At 40.1% G+C, this 19,183-nt stretch overlaps 1 protein-coding gene across 16 annotated transcripts in view; it reads left to right on the plus strand.

Annotated features, from left to right (window-relative positions):
* The window catches only part of kmt2ca (lysine (K)-specific methyltransferase 2Ca), a 191,174-nt gene that overhangs the window by 81,187 nt on the left and 90,804 nt on the right, over positions 1-19,183 (plus strand). For 15 of the 16 annotated variants that reach the window (XM_083543047.1, XM_083543040.1, XM_083543041.1 and 12 more), the window contains exons 12-14: positions 372-538; positions 10,653-10,748; positions 13,498-14,324. In XM_083543047.1, the coding sequence (XP_083399173.1) occupies positions 372-538; positions 10,653-10,748; positions 13,498-14,324 (1,090 nt within the window). The remainder of the gene's footprint in view (positions 1-371; positions 539-10,652; positions 10,749-13,497; positions 14,325-19,183) is intronic. The other variant, XM_083543046.1, reaches the window with a different exon arrangement.

A 19,183-nucleotide genomic window follows, 5' to 3' on the forward strand; every position in this document is an offset into this window, starting at 1 on the left:
TGTATGAGTGTGTGTGTGTGTATTGGTGGTGTATGAGTGTGTATTGTTGGTGTGTTGAGTGTTAGTGTGTGTGTGTGTGTGTGTGTGTGTGTGTGTGTGTGTGTGTGTGTGGAGGCCTAAGGCTTCCCTGCAGCAAGATGTGCAAGAGAGGACCAGATCCAGCTGTGAGCCATCTTTCAAATCTACTGCCTTTAAAGATCTCTTACTCCAGTGTGTGTGTGTGTGTGTGTGTGTGTGTGTGTGTGTGTGTGTGTGTGTGTGTGTGTGTGTGTGTGTGTGTGTGTGTGTGTGTGTTCCCTGTGCCTCATCCTCTATGGGAAGTAGGAAGCAGTCAGTGTGTACAATGCTGATGTAGTGTGTGTGTGTCTCAGGTGTGTTCACGTGGAGTGTGTGAAGCAGGACGGTGATCACGTGCAGGACGGATACACGTGCGGCGTGTGTAAGCAGGAGGAGCCGGACTGCACCGAGAGCACACTCATCCACACTGTCCAGGACACCGTGCCATCTGACCCCGACACCACCGCCGCCGCCGCCGAGGGTGAGTTCCTGTTCTCTCTGTTCTCTCTGTTCTTTCGAGCAGTCTCATCTCCTGCTCAAGTTCTCACTGCTCACAGAGCTGATTGTCTCACAACCTTCTCAAGAGTACTCTCATCTCCTGCTCAAGTTCTCACTGATCTGAGACGGAAACACACACACACACACACACACACACACACACACTTCATAGTCACTTCATACTGATTTCAGTATTCAGTATGTATGTGAGTGGAGTTTTGTGGAGTGTGAATGAGTGAATGAGTGAATGAGTGAGTGAGTGAGTGAGAGAGACACTTATTTTCGTTGTTTTGTGTCTGTATGTTCTTTGTTGTGGCAAAAAAAAAAAAATCCCCATATTTGTCCTGCCAATAAAGCAACCTTTAAATCCTTAATCTTAACAGAGAGACAGAGGGAGAAAGAAAGACGAAGTGAGGGAAAGAGAAAGACAGCATGGGTGAGATTAAAACACAATAAGGAAGAGAGAGGGAGAGAAATTGAGAAAGTGAGAGAGAACTGAAGTGAAAGAGTGGATACTGAGCAACGGAGAGGGGGAAACTAAGTGGAAGAGAGAAAACGATTGAGATGGATAGAGAGAGATTTAGATAGAGTGAGAGAATTGGGAAAAAGTGTTGGTAATAGATACAAGAGAGAGATAGAGAGAAACTAAGTGCAAGAGAATAGAGAGAGAATAGGGAGAAAGTGATAGATAAAAAGTGAGAGAGATTAAAAACAAAGTGAAAAGAGAATGAGAGAGAGATATAGAGAAACTGAGAGGAGAGGGAGAATGAGAAACTAAGTGAGAGGGAATGAGAGAGACAAACTTGTTCAGATAGAGAGAATGAGAGAGCTAAGTGAAAGAGAGAGAGATTAAGATAGAAAGAGAATGGGATAAAATGAGAGACAGAGATACAGTGGTGTGAAAAAGTGTTTGCCCCCTTCCTGATTTCTTATTTTTGTGCATGTTTTTCACACTTTAATGTTTCAGATCATCAAACTGATTTAAATATTAGTAAAAGTGAACACAACATGCAGTTTTTAAATTAAGGTTTTTATTATTGAGTGAAAACAAAATCCAAAACTACATGGCCCTGTGTGAAAAAGTGTTTGCCCCCGTGTTAAAACTGGTTTATCACACCTGAGTTGAATTTCTCTCACCACACTGAGGCCTGATTACTGCCACACCTGTTCACAATCAAGAAATCTCTTAAATAGGACCTGCCTGATAAAGTGAAGTAGATCAAAAGATCCTCAAAAGCTACTCATAATGCCGAGATCCAAAGAAATTCAGAAACAAATGAGAAAGAAAGTAACTGAGATCTATCAGTCTGAAGAAGGTTATAAAGCCGTTTCTAAAGCTTTGGGACTCCAGTGAACCACAGTGAGAGCCATTATTCACAAATAGCAAAAACATGGAACAGTGGAGAACCTTCCCAGGAGTCTCCAGCCGACCAAAATTACCCCAAGAGCACTGGGACGACTCCTCCAAGAGCTCACAAAAGACCCCACAACATCATCCAAAGAACTGCAGGTCTCACATGCCTCAGTTAAGGTCAATGTTCATGACTCCACCATAAGAAAGAGACTCGGCAAAAATGGTCTGCATGGCAGAGTTCCAAGACCAAAACCGCTGCTGATCAAAAAGAACATAAAGGCTCATCTCAGTTTTGCCAGGTCATCATGTTGATGATCCCCAAGACTTTTGGGAAAATAGTCTGTGGACTGACGAGACAAAAGTTGAACTTTTTGGAAGGTGTGTGTGTCTTATTACGTCTCGTGTAAAAGTAACAGCACATTTCAGAAAAAGAAAATCATACAACAGTAAAATATGGTGGTGGTAGTGTGATGGTCTGGGGCTGTTTTGCTGCTTCAGGACCTGAAAGACTTGCTGTGATAAATGGAACCATGAATTCTGCTGTTTACCAAAAAATCCTGAAGGAGAAAATCCGGCCATCTGTTCCTGACCTCAAGCTGAAGCGGTTCTGCAGCAGGACAATGTTTCAAAACACACCAGCAAGTTCACCTGTGAATGTCTGAAGAAAAACTAAATGAAGACTTTGGAGTGGCCTAATCAAAGTCCTGACCTGAATCCTACTGAGATGCTGTGGCATGACCTTAAGAAGGCGGTTCATGTTCAAAAATCCTCCAATGTGGCTGAATTACAACAATTCTGCATAGATGAGTGACCAAAATTCCTCCACAGCGCAGAAACAGACTCAGTGCGAGTTATCACAAACGCTTGATTGCTGTCGTTGCTGCTAAGGGCGGCAAAACCAGTTATTAGGTTTAGGGGGCAAATACTTTTTCACACAGGGCCATGTAGTTTTGGATTTTATTTTCCCTCCATAATAAAAACCTTCCTTTAAAAACTGCATGTTGTGTTCACTTGTGTATCTTTTACTAATATGTAAATTAGTTTGATGATCTGAAACATTAAGAAATCAGGAACTGCGACTAAAATGGTTGCATTTGTGACTAAAATAATAACTTGCGAGCAATATTTTTGCTAAAATCGCCACCCGCGACCATATAAACGTACACGTTATGACCGAATAATCTGCATGTTATGACTTTTTATGTGTGTGTTCTGTGAGGAATTAGACAATCGCATCATTTGTTGATGTAATAAACGAAGACGCATGCGCCGCCTGGACACCTTTTTACAACAGTCTCGGTCTCGGTCTTACCACCTGTTAGTAAAAAGCAGGCTGCAGTTGTGCCAGCGTTGGAGAGAGGGAGCATGACCGAAACACTGAGGAACATCTTTCCATGTCCGTCAGTGAAAACTTAAATAAAAGCACCAAAAGACATTTGAAAAAAGTTCCTGATGAGGTTCGATCACGAGACGCAGGAAAAGTTCTGTGACTTCTGCTCTAAAGCGGGTGGAGAAATTGCGGGGAAACTGATTTTATTACCAAAACAGATCCTTTCAGGAAGAGACGGTAAGAAAACACGCCGATAGTCAAAAGCATAAAAAATGCCCCTGATCAAATAAGGGTGAGAAGCGTGCCACAGAGAACATCGTTAAGGCTCGCAGTGTCATGTGCAGAAAATATACAAATCAACACCGCCTATGATCGCTTCAGTTCCCAGGCCATGCGACTGGAAGTACATGTTTTACATTTTATAAAGTTCTTTCCTGTGTGGCACTTAAAAATATAATTTGGCGCCTGTTGTTTTTCTCATAGGAGCCAATGGGTCTTTAATCTGCCTGTCGGTCTGTCGGTCTGTCTGTCTGTCGTTCGCGCTCTCTCTCCGTGTGTGTGTGTGTGTGTGTGTGTGTGTGTGTATATATATATATATATATATATATATATCTATCAGAGAGAGAGAGAGAGAGAGAGAGAGAGAGAGAGAGAGAGTGTAAGGTGTGAAGTGTATCAGTAGGACAGACACGTAGTCGTACTCCAGTCTGTAGGATGGAGACTGACAGAGATGTAATGTGTTGCCTCTCTGCTGTCACTGCTGTAATTACAGTGTCTTTGTCACTTCAGCTGGGTGTGTGTGTGTGTGTGTGTGCGTGTGCTTGCGTGTGTGCACGTGCAGGCGTGTTTGTGCGGGCGTGTGCAGGTAGACTAAAAGACAAATTGCTTTTTTCGTGGTCCTACTTTCTGTGTCTGTTTAAACACAGGGAATCTCTGAGACAGGTTCAGGGATCACCTGATTCTACAGACCAGATGTTTGGTTTTTCTCCAACTGTCTGTCAAACAGCACTGTGACGCGTGCGTGCGTGCGTGCGTGCGTGCGCGTGTGTGTTTCCTTGTTCCTCACCTCTTCACCAGGCCACTCAAGACCTTTCACTCCAACCCATGTATCTTTATGGAGCTAGCTTTGTGCACAGGGGCGGTGTCATGCTGGAACAGGTTTGGGTCTCCTAGTTCAAGTAAAGGAAAAATTGTATTCTTCTGCATCCAAAGACGTTTTACACAACTGTGTCTCCAACTTTGGAGAAGATCCACACTTTATGTGCGAGTTACCCGTGACGACCTTCATCTAATCGGATCCTGACCTTGCGGAGTGCAGCGAAGGAACAGGAAATCTGTTTTCTCGCTCCACAGCACAACCTATTGTGGGAGTGCAGGGAAGCAGTAGCTTTCTGACCGGAAGTCAAATTCCAGCTGTAAAGAAGATGCCACTGCTGGGCTCCTGAGTAAGGCCCTTAACTCTCACCCGCAGTGGGGTTGCAAAAGAGGTGGAAAACCTCTGGTAAATTTCCATGGTAACTTCATCTGAAGAATTTAGGAAATATTTCCATATGGAGATTTACCAAGAACTGATGGGAATTTATTAGAGTTTACAGGAATTTATGAGAATTGATTGGAATTTATGGGAGTTTAAAGGAGTTTTTATATGAATTGGAGGTAGTTTGTAAAGAATTCTGGAAATTGATGAGTTTACTGGAATTTATAGTGATTAATGTAAGTTTGCAGGGGTTCATGGGAGTTTACAGTACTTTATCGGAAATGATTGGAATGTTCGGGAGCTTATTGGAGTTTACGTAAATTGATTGGAGTTTACAGGAGTTTTCTGGGAATTAGTGGGAATTGATTGGAGTAGAAATTTGGGGAAATGTATATAAACTGTATCATATACAAACATATATAGAAACGTTGTTTGTTCATAAGCTGATTAATGCAAACTGATACAGATTTAAAAATGTATTATGTAATGTATAAAAACATGTATCATTTATTTATTTGGAAACATTATTTAGTGTGCAGGATTTTAAGAAATGACGTGTGTTATGCGATGGATAGGGTTCAGTGCATGTAGTGGGCGTGGCCTCAGTGACCCTGCAGTAAGTGTGTGCATGTGATTGATGAAAGTGCAGGTAGAAATTCAACTCAAACTGCATTGAATCTGGTTGGTTTAAACAAAATGATTCTGCAAGACCATATTTAAGTTCCCGTTTATCTGCTCACCTGCTTTTTTTTTCAATTCCCGTTCATGCCAATGGAAAGTTTCCAGTCTTGAAAATATTTGGAATTTTGCAACCCTACTCTGGAGAAGGGGCATCTGCCCAATTCAGTCTCTGGGTTGGTGATCAGAAAATTGGCGGTTCAAACCCCGGTATTCCTGCACTCTGACCCCAGGGATATGCGAAGAAAGAATTTCATGTGTACATGTGACAAGTATTACGCTCCTCTAGATCTCACAGAGGATTTGAGAGCGAGATCCATCATGAGGAATCTCTGTTTTCCCATCAGCAGCTGGTGACCTGCCCTCCCACCCCGGAAACGCAAAACGCGAACCCTATTTTCTTTTTTCCCGTCGTTATTACCTGCTGGAATGAAAACGCAGGGCCGATGGCAGCGAGACGAATCGTGCCGTGGATTCTCGGCGGATTTTGCCCCCCTTCTCCTTTTCCCCGTGTGAATGTGTTTCTGTGTGCTGAGAGAGAGATGGTGGGCGGGTGTTGGCGTGAGTGGGCGAGGAGCCGTAAGGCGTCTTTGAGAGCCGGACGTGTTGGGCTTCGGCCAGCTGCCTGGGAAAGAAACACTGCTCTCGTTCTCTCGCCTGTCGGATTTCTCTAGAGCAAATTCTACAGTACAGGTTGTCCAGGACGAGGTCTACAGTACAGGTTCTCCTATAGAAGGTCTACAGTACAGGTTCTCCTATAGAAGATCTACAGTACAGGTTCTCCTATAGAAGGTCTACAGTACAGGTTCTCCTATAGAAGGTCTACAGTACAGGTTGTCCAGGACGAGGTCTACAGTACAGGTTCTCCTATAGAAGGTCTACAGTACAGGTTCTCCTATAGAAGGTCTACAGTACAGGTTCTCCTATAGAAGATCTACAGTACAGGTTCTCCTATAGAAGGTCTACAGTACAGGTTCTTCTATAGAAAGTCTACAGTACAGGTTCTCCTATAGAAGGTCTACAGTACAGGTTCTCCTATAGAAGGTCTACAGTACAGGTTTTACTATAGAAGGTCTACAGTACAGGTTTTACTATAGAAGGTCTACAGTACAGGTTCTCCTATAGAAGGTCTACAGTACAGGTTTTACTATAGAAGGTCTACAGTACAGGTTCTCCTATAGAAGATCTACAGTACAGGTTCTCCTATAGAAGGTCTACAGTACAGGTTCTCCTATAGAAGGTCTACAGTACAGGTTTTACTATAGAAGGTCTACAGTACAGGTTCTCCTATAGAAGGTCTACAGTACAGGTTCTCCTATAGAAGGTCTAGTGTACAGGTTCTCCTATAGAAGGTCTACAGTACAGGGTCTCCTATAGAAGGTCTACTGTACAGGTTCTCCTATAGAAGGTCTACTGTACAGGTTCTCCTATAGAAGGTCTACTGTACAGGTTCTCCTATAGAAGGTCTACAGTACAGGTTCTCCTATAGAAGGTCTAGTGTACAGGTTCTCCTATAGAAGGTCTACAGTACAGGGTCTCCTATAGAAGGTCTACTGTACAGGTTCTCCTATAGAAGGTCTACTGTACAGGTTCTCCTATAGAAGGTCTACTGTACAGGTTCTCCTATAGAAGGTCTACAGTACAGTTCTTTCTAGTATGATCTTTTTTTGCATGATTTTTGGTGTAGGTTCTATAGTACAGATTTTCCACTACCACATCTGCAGTAGGTGTTTTGCAATACTGGTTCTCCAGTATAAGATCTGTAGTGCAGGATCTTCAGTCTGGTTCTTCAGTATAAGATCTGTAGTGCAGGATCTTGAGTCTGGTTCTCCAGTATAAGATCTGTAGTGCAGGATCTTCAGTCTGGTTCTCTAGTACGAGTTCTTCAGAGCAGGTTCTATGAATTTGGTTTTCCAGATTCATCAAGATATATAGTATAAGACCAGGATGAGTTCTCCAGTAGGGTTCTCTACTCTAGGAGGTGGTGCTGTTTAAATTTCATCACAGGTTTCCCAACTTCATCTTGAACAGAAATGAATGTTGATCATGTTCCGTGTTTGTCCCCAGAGTTCTCTTCAGGGCCGAGTGGTTTATTCAGTAAACTACAGAGGTTTCTTTGAAGAAGCTTCTAATGGAAAGAGTGTTAATAGCTGCTGTAATGCAGGAACTGGATGATGTTCGGTAGAAGGAAAATAGGACGAAGAAAAACGAGTAACACTTTAGAAGAGGACATATCGCTGGCTTTGGCTGTAATTTGAAGCTGGAGCTCACGTCTCCACTGCAGTAATATGATGCGCTGTGAGGAAATTCCCAGACGTTTCAGGCTGCACGCCTGGTCATGGTTACACGCCTGGTCACCTTCACACGCATGGAGTCCTCAGGTCTCATCCTGACTCGGCTGAAAAAGGGGACTAGCGAGATGACGAAGTTCATCTCATCTCGCTGAATTTTGCGAATATGCCGTGTTGCTGTCCTGAAATCAAAGTTCAAATCCCAACCAAACCCCAAAGTCAAACCCCGGAGACACCGTGATGTTAGCATTGATGATTATTTAGAACAGTTGTCGGATCGTCTCGTGGGGAATCCGCTCACGTGTTATGTTTCGACACCGCTACGATCGTTCTGAGACACGTGCTTATTAACGTGTGATGTGATTTTCTTAAAAGTGTCTCTGCGTATTAAATGCCTGGTTTTGATTGATGAGGTTTGTTTTTCTCTCTGCGTTTGTGTTTCCTGGAAGCTCTGCTTTGGGTACCGGAGTTAAATTAAGAACTAACAGCACAGCCAGTGTTTGTTTATAAACCTGGGGTTTTTTGTTTGTTATTTTGCCCCAGTGGGCATCGTATCAGCTCGGTTTAACAAGTATGGCACGGGCAGATATATGTTGCCATGGTGATGCCTGACTTCGATGGCTTGCACTGTTAGTCCTAGTCATAAAACAGTGAGCGACGGATGGCAGGGAGAATGAGAAGAGAAATTGAGTGTAAGAGATGAGTTTTGTTTTTTGGGTCTACTGTCACTGTCATCATGTTTGTACAAAAGTGTTGGGACACCAGATTTTTTTCATGAAAGTTTCATTTTCACTTGAACTTGGAGACCCAAAGCTGTTCCAGCATGACACAAAGATGTACAAAGCTCATTGCATGAAGATATGTCTTCCATGCATTTGAAGATATAAAGATCTCCTGCTTCAATAAACCTATTGGGATGAATGTGAACCCCAGTCCTCCTCACCCCATCTACATCACTACCTGACTTCACTATCACACTCGTGCCTGAAGGAGCACAGAATCTTCACAAACACCTTCCCAGAAGAGTGGAGGTTATTGCAAGTGCAAATGGGGCCAAAATGTGAAATGTTCATAAAGAGTACATGCCAATATTATGGTCAGGTGTCCACAAACTTTTGAACCAATAGTGTATATTTAATATTATCCCAGAAATGTATTCAAGTGTGCAGTCTTCATTTTAATTGGTCGGAAAGGTCTGATTGGTCGGAAAGGTCTAATTGGTCATAGTCAGAAAACACTGTTGGGGGCAGAAATGCTAAATTTTAAATTTTTGTTTATTATTATTATTATTTACATTATTATTATTATTATTAATAACATTATTATTATTATTATTAACATTATTATTATTATTATTATTAATATTATTATTATTATTATTAACATTATTATTAACATTATTATTATTATTATTATTATTATTATTATTAACATTATTATTATTATTATTATTATTATTATTATTATTAACATTATTATTATTATTATTATTATTATTATTATTATTAATAACATTATTATTATTATTATTATTAACATTATTATTATTATTATTATTAATATTATTATTATTATTATTAACATTATTATTAACATTATTATTATTATTATTATTATTATTATTATTAACATTATTATTATTATTATTATTATTATTACCATTATTATTATTATTAACATTATTATTATTATTATTAACATTATTATTATTATTATTATTATTATTATTATTATTAACATTATCATTATTATTAACATTATTATTATTATTATTATTATTATTAACATTATTATTAACATTATTATTATTAACATTATTATTATTATTATTATTATTAACATTATTATTATTATTATTATTATTATTAACATTATTATTATTATTATTATTATTATTATTATTATTATTAACATTATTATTATTATTAACATTATTATTATTATTATTATTAGCATTATTATTATTATTATTAACATTATTATTATTATTATTAACATTATTATTATTATTATTATTATTATTATTATTATTAACATTATCATTATTATTAACATTATTATTATTATTATTATTATTATTAACATTATTATTAACATTATTATTATTAACATTATTATTATTATTATTATTATTAACATTATTATTATTATTATTATTATTATTAACATTATTATTATTATTATTATTATTATTATTATTAACATTATTATTATTATTAACATTATTATTATTATTATTATTAGCATTATTATTATTATTATTAACATTATTATTATTATTATTAACATTATTATTATTATTATTATTATTATTATTATTATTATTATTATTATTAACAGTTTACATTTTAAAACACTTTGAAATAAAATGCCTGCTTGGACATATATTTGTTTTGATTTAAATATATTAAATATATATTTTTAAAAAAATTATGATTTTCATAAAAAATTATGTACAAATAAAATAAAGTAGAATAATCAACTTTTGGGTGGTAACACCAACTCCGCTGCATCATGGATTCTTTTCTTTTATCATTGTAACCTTATTTGTTTTATTTCTTGTATATATTTAACATATTTATATACAAAATATATTTTTAGCACGCTCTTAATGCTTCTAGCTTTTTATGAGTAGCTATAACATAAGCACTTGAGCTCTTCAGTGAAGAAGTGGCGAAATGAAGTTAAGAATATATCCGCTTTGCGGTTCGAGCCGAGTGCTGCTTTACATCTGCTCTGAGAATTTAATTAATCTTCTCATTGCCCTGAAAATATTACATAACGCGCATTATTCAAATCCCCGCGTTTCCTGGAACGCAGCCCGGCCGCTTTGCCAACGTCGTAAACGCGGAGTCATAAGATTGGAATTTAATGATCGTAGTAGCCGCCACAGGGCTTCCTCATAAGCATATTTGTCACAACATGAGTTTTTCTGCTGCATGAGGTTTTTTTTTCTTGATGTTGCAGGAGCTTTCATGGCTGTCGAAGAGGAAGTTTCCGTTTTGCTGGAACCCGATATTGCTGCACTTCCCGTTCCTGAAGAACCAAAAGAGTCTCCATCAGGTGGGTGATGAGTCTGCTCTTCTGGGCTCAGATCAGTCCACGCTAGCATGAATCCTTAAAAAAGAGTTGGTTCTCTGTACCTCGAACCAGGGCTGGATCTACCGGGGTGGCACGGGGTGGCAACTGCCACGCTAAATAAAAGCATCACCACCCTATCTGCCGCTCCAGCACCGGCATCCCAATGTTTAAAATATAAATGTAATTAGTTTCCTCGACCTATTTACAGCAGCTGTGCTTCAGTGTGATGACATCAACAACCCACACACCCGTAAATAATGGCAAGAAATCTCATCTTTCAATAAAAGCATGGTCCAAACAAACGACTCTTATGATCCGCTTCGTTTTAGTGAATCAATTGCCTTTAATGCAACCAGCCTGATCACAATCAAATGACTCGGCTCTTTAAACGATTCAAAGCATACGAATAAATATACATGCAAGTATATTAGATATTATTATAGTTCATTGTGAGATCTTTGCATGTATTAATGAGTAGCATCTCAACGTAAGCATTTTTAGAATTATCCAAAATTTTGACTAATGAGGTCACGTGACAATCTGTCGATATGCTGATATAATGTGTTTTTTGTGTAATTGTTCTGTTTTTGACTTGAGTAAACTAGTACCTGATACATTGAGGCTTTGTATCTATATATAGTCTGCATTGTTTGTCAAAAAACTCGAGAAGCAGAAGTTAAATATACCGTACCATCTCAAACCATTTATGTCTTTCCAATCCATATAATCAAGGTTAGGTAAAGTCAGTCACACACCAGTCTTTATTTCATTTTTATAGACCAATATGTGTGTATACACTGAACGTCTATATCATTTCCTGAATCCACAAGAACATTACAAGGCTGCTTTAACAGTGTTGCCACCCCTCACAATTCTCATGCCACCCCCTTGCCCCCCCCACAAGTAAGTTTCTAGATCCGTCTCTGCCTCATGCTTCAAATCTTCATGTCTTTCTGTCCCTTGGGGTTCTATGGGATCCTGGTCCTGATGTGTACTCCTACTATTTAGGAAGCAGCATTGTACAAAATTCTGCCACCTTTTAGTGTGAAGGTCACATGATAGTCGTGTTTTTCAGGAAAGCTCTTATTTCTAGTCTATCGGACAAAATGGAGTTTTCAGACGTACCTTCTTTAAAGAGTGGATTTGAACACGTTCTCCTATTTATGGAAAGAACTTTGAGCTCCTTTTTAAACGTACCATTCCACATTTAGTCCTTATTTGCTGTTGTAATAATCTCCACTCTTCTGGGAAGATGTTACATTAGATTTTGTGAAGATTTGTGGTTAGTTAAGCCAGGTACTGATGTAGGGGAGGAGGCCTGGGCTGCAGTCATTGTACACATTTATCATGTTCAGTAGGATTGGCGCTCTAAGAAGGAGATCTTTCACTCCAACCCATGGAAAGCATATCTTCATGAAGCTGATGTTGTGCACAGAAGCATCGTTATGCTGGAACAGGTTTAAGTCTCCTAGTTCAAGTGAAGAAGAAAATGTCTTTCCACAAGTGTGCCTCCAAGTTTGTAGTAACAGTTTGGAGGAAGAACCTCATCTGGCTGGAGAAGTCAGGTGTCTCTATAATCCAGACTTTTGACTATATAAATATTTGCTTGAGTTTTGAGATCAGGATTTGGACATGATCTTAAGTGGTTTGTTGATAATCTTATAAAACATTAAATGTTGATCTCTTAATCTTATGATTAGTACCTCTGGGTTTTTTTCTAGGAGATGAAATGTATTCTGTTGAGCTTTGGCTGTATCCATGACTACAAAATGTCTTTGCTAATAGACTCTTAAAAAGATATAAAACTAAAGCCTTACTCTGCTTGACCCTCTGCCAGAAATTAAATCTACAGTGTGGATCCTTAAAACCTAGATTTTTCTTATATCACTTTTAGGAAGCTAAGACATTGTGCCTCTGAGGAACCTTTTATTTGAGATATCTTCAACTTTGTAATGCAGTTACAGCGTTTGGCCCTATCCAGACCAACTTACAATCGTATATACAACTGAGCAGTTGAGATTTATGTCAGTGGTTTCCAATCTTTTCCACAAAGGGCAGGTGTGGGTAAAAGTTTTCATTCCAACCAACCAAATAATCCAACCAACCTGATAGTCATTAAAAATGAAAATCATTAGATCTAAAAAGGTAGAATTTGGTGTGGACTTGCTTGGTTGGAATGAAAATCTACACCGGTCCTTTGTGAAAAAGATTGGACACCCCTGGTTAAGGGCCTTGTTAAAAGGCCCAACAGTGGCACCTTGCTTTTGCTGGGACTTGAACTCACCAACTTCCAATCAGAAGTCCGACATCTTAACCACTTCCCTGAACACTTTAACTGAACTCTGAGGATCTCAGACTATAAAATAGACTGGAGTTCAATTAGAACCGCTATAAAACTCTAATAACAATAATAAATACTTCCTTGGATTTTTCCTTTATTTGGGAATTGGGCAAATCTTTGTAGCATTGTATTTTTGGCTGTCTGCAGCATTCCAGTGGTTAAGGCTCTCTGATTACTGATTGGATGGTCAGGAGTTCAAGCCCTGGTATCCCCAAGCTGCAACTCTTGGGGCCCTTGAGCAAGGACCTTAATTCTCTCTGCTCCAGGGGCACTGTAACACGGCTGACCCCAGTTTCCTCACATCACTGGGATATGTGAAGAAAAAAACTATTTCCCTGTGGGATCAAGAATGTATTTTAAATAAAATGATTTGCTCTCCCCCCTTTCTAGCTGTAGAACCTGCTCAGGAGATCCAGGTGACTGTTACTTTGACCGAGGGCTCGTCTACTTTAGCGCCTCCGCTTGCTTCCCAGTGCTGTGCCGCTGTTGTGGACCCAGATGAAGAGAACTCGAGCGGCGCCATCACGCCGATGGACACGGAGAAGGAGCAAGAGATCATTCCCGAGCCTGAGCACACTGAGGTGGAACCAAATATGGCGGATGCTCCGAAAGTCCTACTCACTTCACCTACCAAAGAAACCCATCCTGAGCCTTCCTCACCACCAGTCGTGGAGGAGCTTATGAATTTGGGTGCTCCAGTTCCAGGGGAGTCAGTCGAGAAAAAAGGTCAAGATACGGGTTTAGCCGAGGACATTGTAAGGGGACTGGAGAAGGAGCCAGAGCTTCCAAAGATGTTGCAACCGCGGGAGGCAAAGGAGGAGGAAGAAGAAGATGAGGAGGTCTCATTTGAGCCGGTTTTGCCCGAGGAGGCGAGTGTTCTCCAGGGTACAGAGAGCAGTCCAACCCTGGATACCATGGATACCACTCCTGGAAGTGAGCTAAGCTTCTCAGGGTTCAGCTCTCCTGCCATGGAGGACAAGGTACCAAGCCTTAAACGCTCCCCAGCTTTTTCTCCAGATGGCTCAATCAAGCTTTGCCAGTCACCCTTTTCTACAGAGGCGTCACCCAGAGAGACACCCTCGCATGGCCAGAATACGCCCGGGTACAGCCCTGGAGTGCCCCCAGCTGCATTCTTCCACCTCACCCCAAAGATTGGTATGGGAAAGCCAGCCATTTCTAAGAGGAAGTTTTCTCCAGGAAGGCCACGAGCTAAGCAGGTAAGTCTAACTGAAATCCTCAGTCTGTAATTTTTTTTTGTCTCTGATTCAGCATTGCAGCTGTGCATTAATTAGTCCTTTTGCACAGTCGCAATGATTAGTACCAGTGTGGAGGGTATATTAATTAAAAGGCTTCAGCTGTTTTTTTGTGCTTTCTTCTCTGCTTCTCCTTCTCTCACTTTCCGTCCTTAGCTCTCGTTCTCGAAGGCACCCCATGCCCCCGTCCTGCCACCCCGTACTCCTCCCCTTATCCCCACTCCTTTACTCTGGAGTGCATTACTCTGAATAACCACTCAGAGTAGGGGGATGGGAATTGGCACCGCTACCATGGGTTTGATGCTCAGGCAAAATAAAGAAGTCTTTTTTGGTAGTGTATAATTCGGATCACTGTTCATCGAGCTGGAAAGCACGACACAAACCCATTTCCACCCCCTGAAACAGGGAGGATGCTGAGTGCTCCTATTTTTTTTTAGGACTGGCCAAGCCATTAGAAATTTTAAAATGAGACCTGGCAACCTCGCGGCTCCCCCACGCTTGATTTTTTGAGAAGATTTGACGTCGAAGTTGTCGTTTTCAGGTGTTTTATTCAACTCTTTTAATTTATTTGATCGAGTCCTTAATAAAAAGCACGGTGGATCCCTCCCTACTTCCCCCTCTCAGCTTTTCTCTGGAGGATGCTCCTTCCCAGTCTTGCGAGATTTTGAAGGGTGGTCACTTCTTGTGGGGTCTGACTGGGATTTCCGGTTTGGGGGTGTGTGTGTATGTGTGTTTGTGGCTACGTGCACTGTTCTTATGAGTGTGTGCTTGTTGGGCTTAGGGGTTATGCGAGTGCCTCGAGATGTTTTGTTGTGCAGATGAGATTCTTTCCCCCACTGACTTCCTTTGTAATGTCCAGAGAAGCCTTAAGTTTGTTTTGGAGACAAATTCGGATTTTATTGCACGCTGCTTGCGTCATCTACCTTTTTTAAAGCCCCTAGTTATTAAATGCGTTCTCACCTGCTTATAGTTTTGAATGTTAATTAGTCGATTTGTACCAGATTCTCGGACTAGTTTGCTTTTGGGGCTTTGCATGGTTTCTGCAGGGTCTTTTAAACTCTAAAATTAAAAAAAAATTTGAATCTAAATTTTAGCTTTAAAAAGTCTTAAATTCGCTGTTCTACGTTTTAAATAATTTTAAACAGGTCTTAATTTTCCGATGTCCATGTAACCCTCCCTCTAATACTTATCGAAATACTCCTTTAGAATGGTTTTGTTTGTTAGTTTCTCAGGTGTTGTGCTTTCTTTCTTTAGTCCAAATTTAATTTAATTAGTACTACAAAAGCGACCTACATGCAACAGCCAATCAGCTTTGTTATTCACGTGAATGTCTCTCGAAATATACCACAGGCGTAAAATAGCTTTTATTTTTCAGCGATGGGGAAATGCAATTTTCGCGAAAGTTGAAAAAAATTTATTTAGGGCTCGGTTTAGGCCAGTTGCTAACAACATATTTGTTTTTTAATGTTGTGATATAGGCCTAAAATTTCATTCTTGATGGTCTTAAAAAGTCTTTAATGTAATTTGTTGAAACCTGCAGAAACCCTGCTTTAACTTTGACTTCATGAAAAAGCTGTGTAATGTGATGAGCTCCCAATTCAGTCATATGGCAAGTTTTTGTTGTATTTAATACTCTGTAATGGTTATTGTTTTGATCATTTACATTTTTGCCATTTGTCAGATGCCCTGTCCGTCTAAGCAGTTGAGCGATAAGGGCCTTGCCCAAGGGCCCAACATTGGCAGCCCAACATTGGTGGTGCTGGGATTTAAACCTGTGACATTCCGGTCCAGTGTACAATGCCTTAACCATTTCTTATCACACAGGGAACTATACCAATGCTTAAACCTTTTGTTTAAAAAAAAAAAAAAAAAAAAGACATTCTATGTTCTATGTCTGGTTCCTTATACCGTACCATTTCAGGGACTTTTTTCCTGCCACTGTCGCCACTGGCGCAATCATTAGGGACAAACTTATAGGCAGGATGTATGAATTAAGATTTTATAACCTACTTATTTCCATGAAGTTGCTTTGGGACAGTGTCAGTGCACTCAACAAATAAATTTCAATTATGTAGAATTTAATTGCCTTTTATTTGACCCAAAATCTCAGACCAGCAGGTTTTTGCGATTTCCCAAAAACACCACAAATGCGTTTCTTTTGTTCCCCTAAAGACCTCTTTTCCAGGTGTTTCTGGATGTTACTTTGAAATGATGTTGCCACAAACATGATTTGTTCTAAAATTGTAATAGACATAAAAGGCTATATTGATTTTCTACAGTCAGTAATATTTACCACCCTGCAAGCGATCTGGCTGGACCGTGGTTTATTTTAGATGGGGGTGTACCGGGTAGTGGTTGTTGTCGCTTTAGTTAGGGGGGTGCCGTTTGTTCTCGCATTAGGTGGGGGTGTAGCGGTAGTTGTCGTTTTAGGTGGGGGTGTACCGGTTGTTCTCGCTTTAGGTGGGGGTGTAGCGGTAGTTGTCATTTTAGGTGGGGGTGTACCGGTTGTTCTCGCTTTAGTTGGGGGTGTACCGGTTGTTCTCGCATTAGTTGGGGGTGTACCGGTTGTTCTCGCTTTAGGTGGGGGTGTACCGGTTGTTCTCGCATTAGTTAGGGGTTTACCGGTTGTTCTCGCTTTAGTTTGGGGGTGTACCGGTTGTTCTCGCATTAGTTTGGGGTGTACCGGTTGTTCTCGCTTTAGGTGGCTGTCAGTGAGAACAACTTTGTTCAAACTGGTAATCGCACTCAGGTGCCTCAGATTAATCCGACTTAGAGGTTCAAGCAGCAGCTTATGGAAACCATGAACTCATTGTGATGTGGTGATATTTTTCTCTACTTTACACTAAAACATGCTGGTTTTTGGGCAGAATCTGAGTCGAAATGCACCACATATAATTAGTTTTGTTAATTGTAAGTGATTATGATCAGTGATGTGACTTTTCCAGTGCTAAATGGCATTTTACCCTATTTTTAGTACCGACATGTATATGGTATGTGCTGAATGACTCGATGAAAAGGATGTAAAGAACACAGGCTCTATCCCTTGCTCCACCTCTCTGTTTTCAGTACTGAGACAGGTATAAAAAGCATTTAATTCTCATGCCTAAGAGCCAGGTAGGAGTTTTTAAACGTAAAAAGCGAGACGGTTGATGATGAGAGCGAAACCCCCGCCCTGTTCTGCTTTGCATGTCCGTTATTCAGCAATTCAGCACTCTTTCATCACTCCTTCTTTTTCTCTCTCCTTCTTTTTTTTCTTACTTTTCTTTTTACACTGACTAATGTATATTACATGTGTTGCCTGGTGCATTAATATTAAACCAGAATGTGAGTTTTGTGTTCTTACTAATCCCTGTCCCACCTCAACTTGGATGAGTCCATGGCATACATATGGATTTTATGTTTTTATTTTTTCTTTATTTGCACAGTTTAACCCCTTTTACATTGCATTATGTGTAAACACAAGCGTGTGTCATGTTTCTGTATTAAATTGCCAGCTTGGGACAAATCTGTACCTCAAAAAAACAAACAATTGAGACGTTTAGTCGTCCTGGTATTTACTTATTTATTCTGTAAAAGCTCAAATCATTTTTACACTCCACCCTAACACAGCCCCCCACCCCCCACCCCCAGTGCTGATTGTTAGTGAGTATAATTACCCAGCCGTGCCCCGATCGTCTCGTTAACGAACTAAAAAAGAACTTCCCATACGGCGCTATGCCAAAATCCCGTCACGCTCATAACGGCGCTGTCACGCTGACACAATCACGCCTGTTTGGCAAACACGTAAATAGATGCCGGTGCTGCCATGGAGACGGGCCGACACTCGATAACGAGGAGTGTGGCGTCGAGCGGATTTTGCTTCGCCGGCCTGCTGTCAGCTCGCCACGTCTGGAAACAGTGACTCAGCCCGATGTAGGGTTTCACTCTGGGGACAAAATTACAGTTACGCTTCAGTACGCAGGACGATCCCACACGTCCGACCCTGGGGTTAATGTCTAGATGTTCCTCGATTTGTTCTCCTCAGAGGTTCACACCTACTCTTACAATTAGGTCATTTTATCACAAATGATCAAATGTGATCAATGTATGTAAATTAATTTCTTTACTCATTAAAAAGACATTTGTACATACATACATAGACTCAAAAGTTTTTGGACACCCTGCTTTTCCAGCCATGTGTGCTTCTTCTTCTCTTGTAAAGTTTAAGGCACACAATTGTCTTTGGATGCATTTGGTAGCATTAAAATGTTCCGTTCACTTGAACTAGGAGATGCAAACCTGCTCCAGCAGGACAATGACCCCCTGCACATGGAAATGTGCTTATCAGGGGTTCAGAGATGTGGAAGATCTCCTGTACAGAGCTCTAAATCTTAAACCTATTGGAATGAATGTGAACTCTGAGCCCACCCCAGGGCTGCTCACCTCACCTACGTCACTACTTGACTTTACTAACTGGCTGAATGAGTACACAATCTAGTGGAACATCTGCCCAGAAAAGTGGAGGTTCCTCTAACAGCTTGATATTTTGTCCATATAGTTTATATATATGTGTATGAATATTTAGATGTCACCGGATCGGTTTAGTAACATAATTGCCTTGAGTCACTGATTTGCATATTTTATAACGTGATCAGATTTTTCCCAAGCTCCTAACTCCCATCGTTTGCATTTATTTTATGTAATGCCTGTATATGCCTGTTTTTTCATATGCCTACTCGTTTCTTTTTTTTTTGTCTGGATTTATCATTTGGCTGTGCGTTTCTGTTCACCTTCTCACCCCCTCACCCCCCCGTCCTGGTTCCCGTGCCGGGTTCTCATTCCGG

This window comes from Silurus aristotelis (genome assembly GCF_946808225.1).
Source record: "Silurus aristotelis genome assembly, chromosome: 1".
Classification (NCBI taxonomy): domain Eukaryota; kingdom Metazoa; phylum Chordata; class Actinopteri; order Siluriformes; family Siluridae; genus Silurus; species Silurus aristotelis.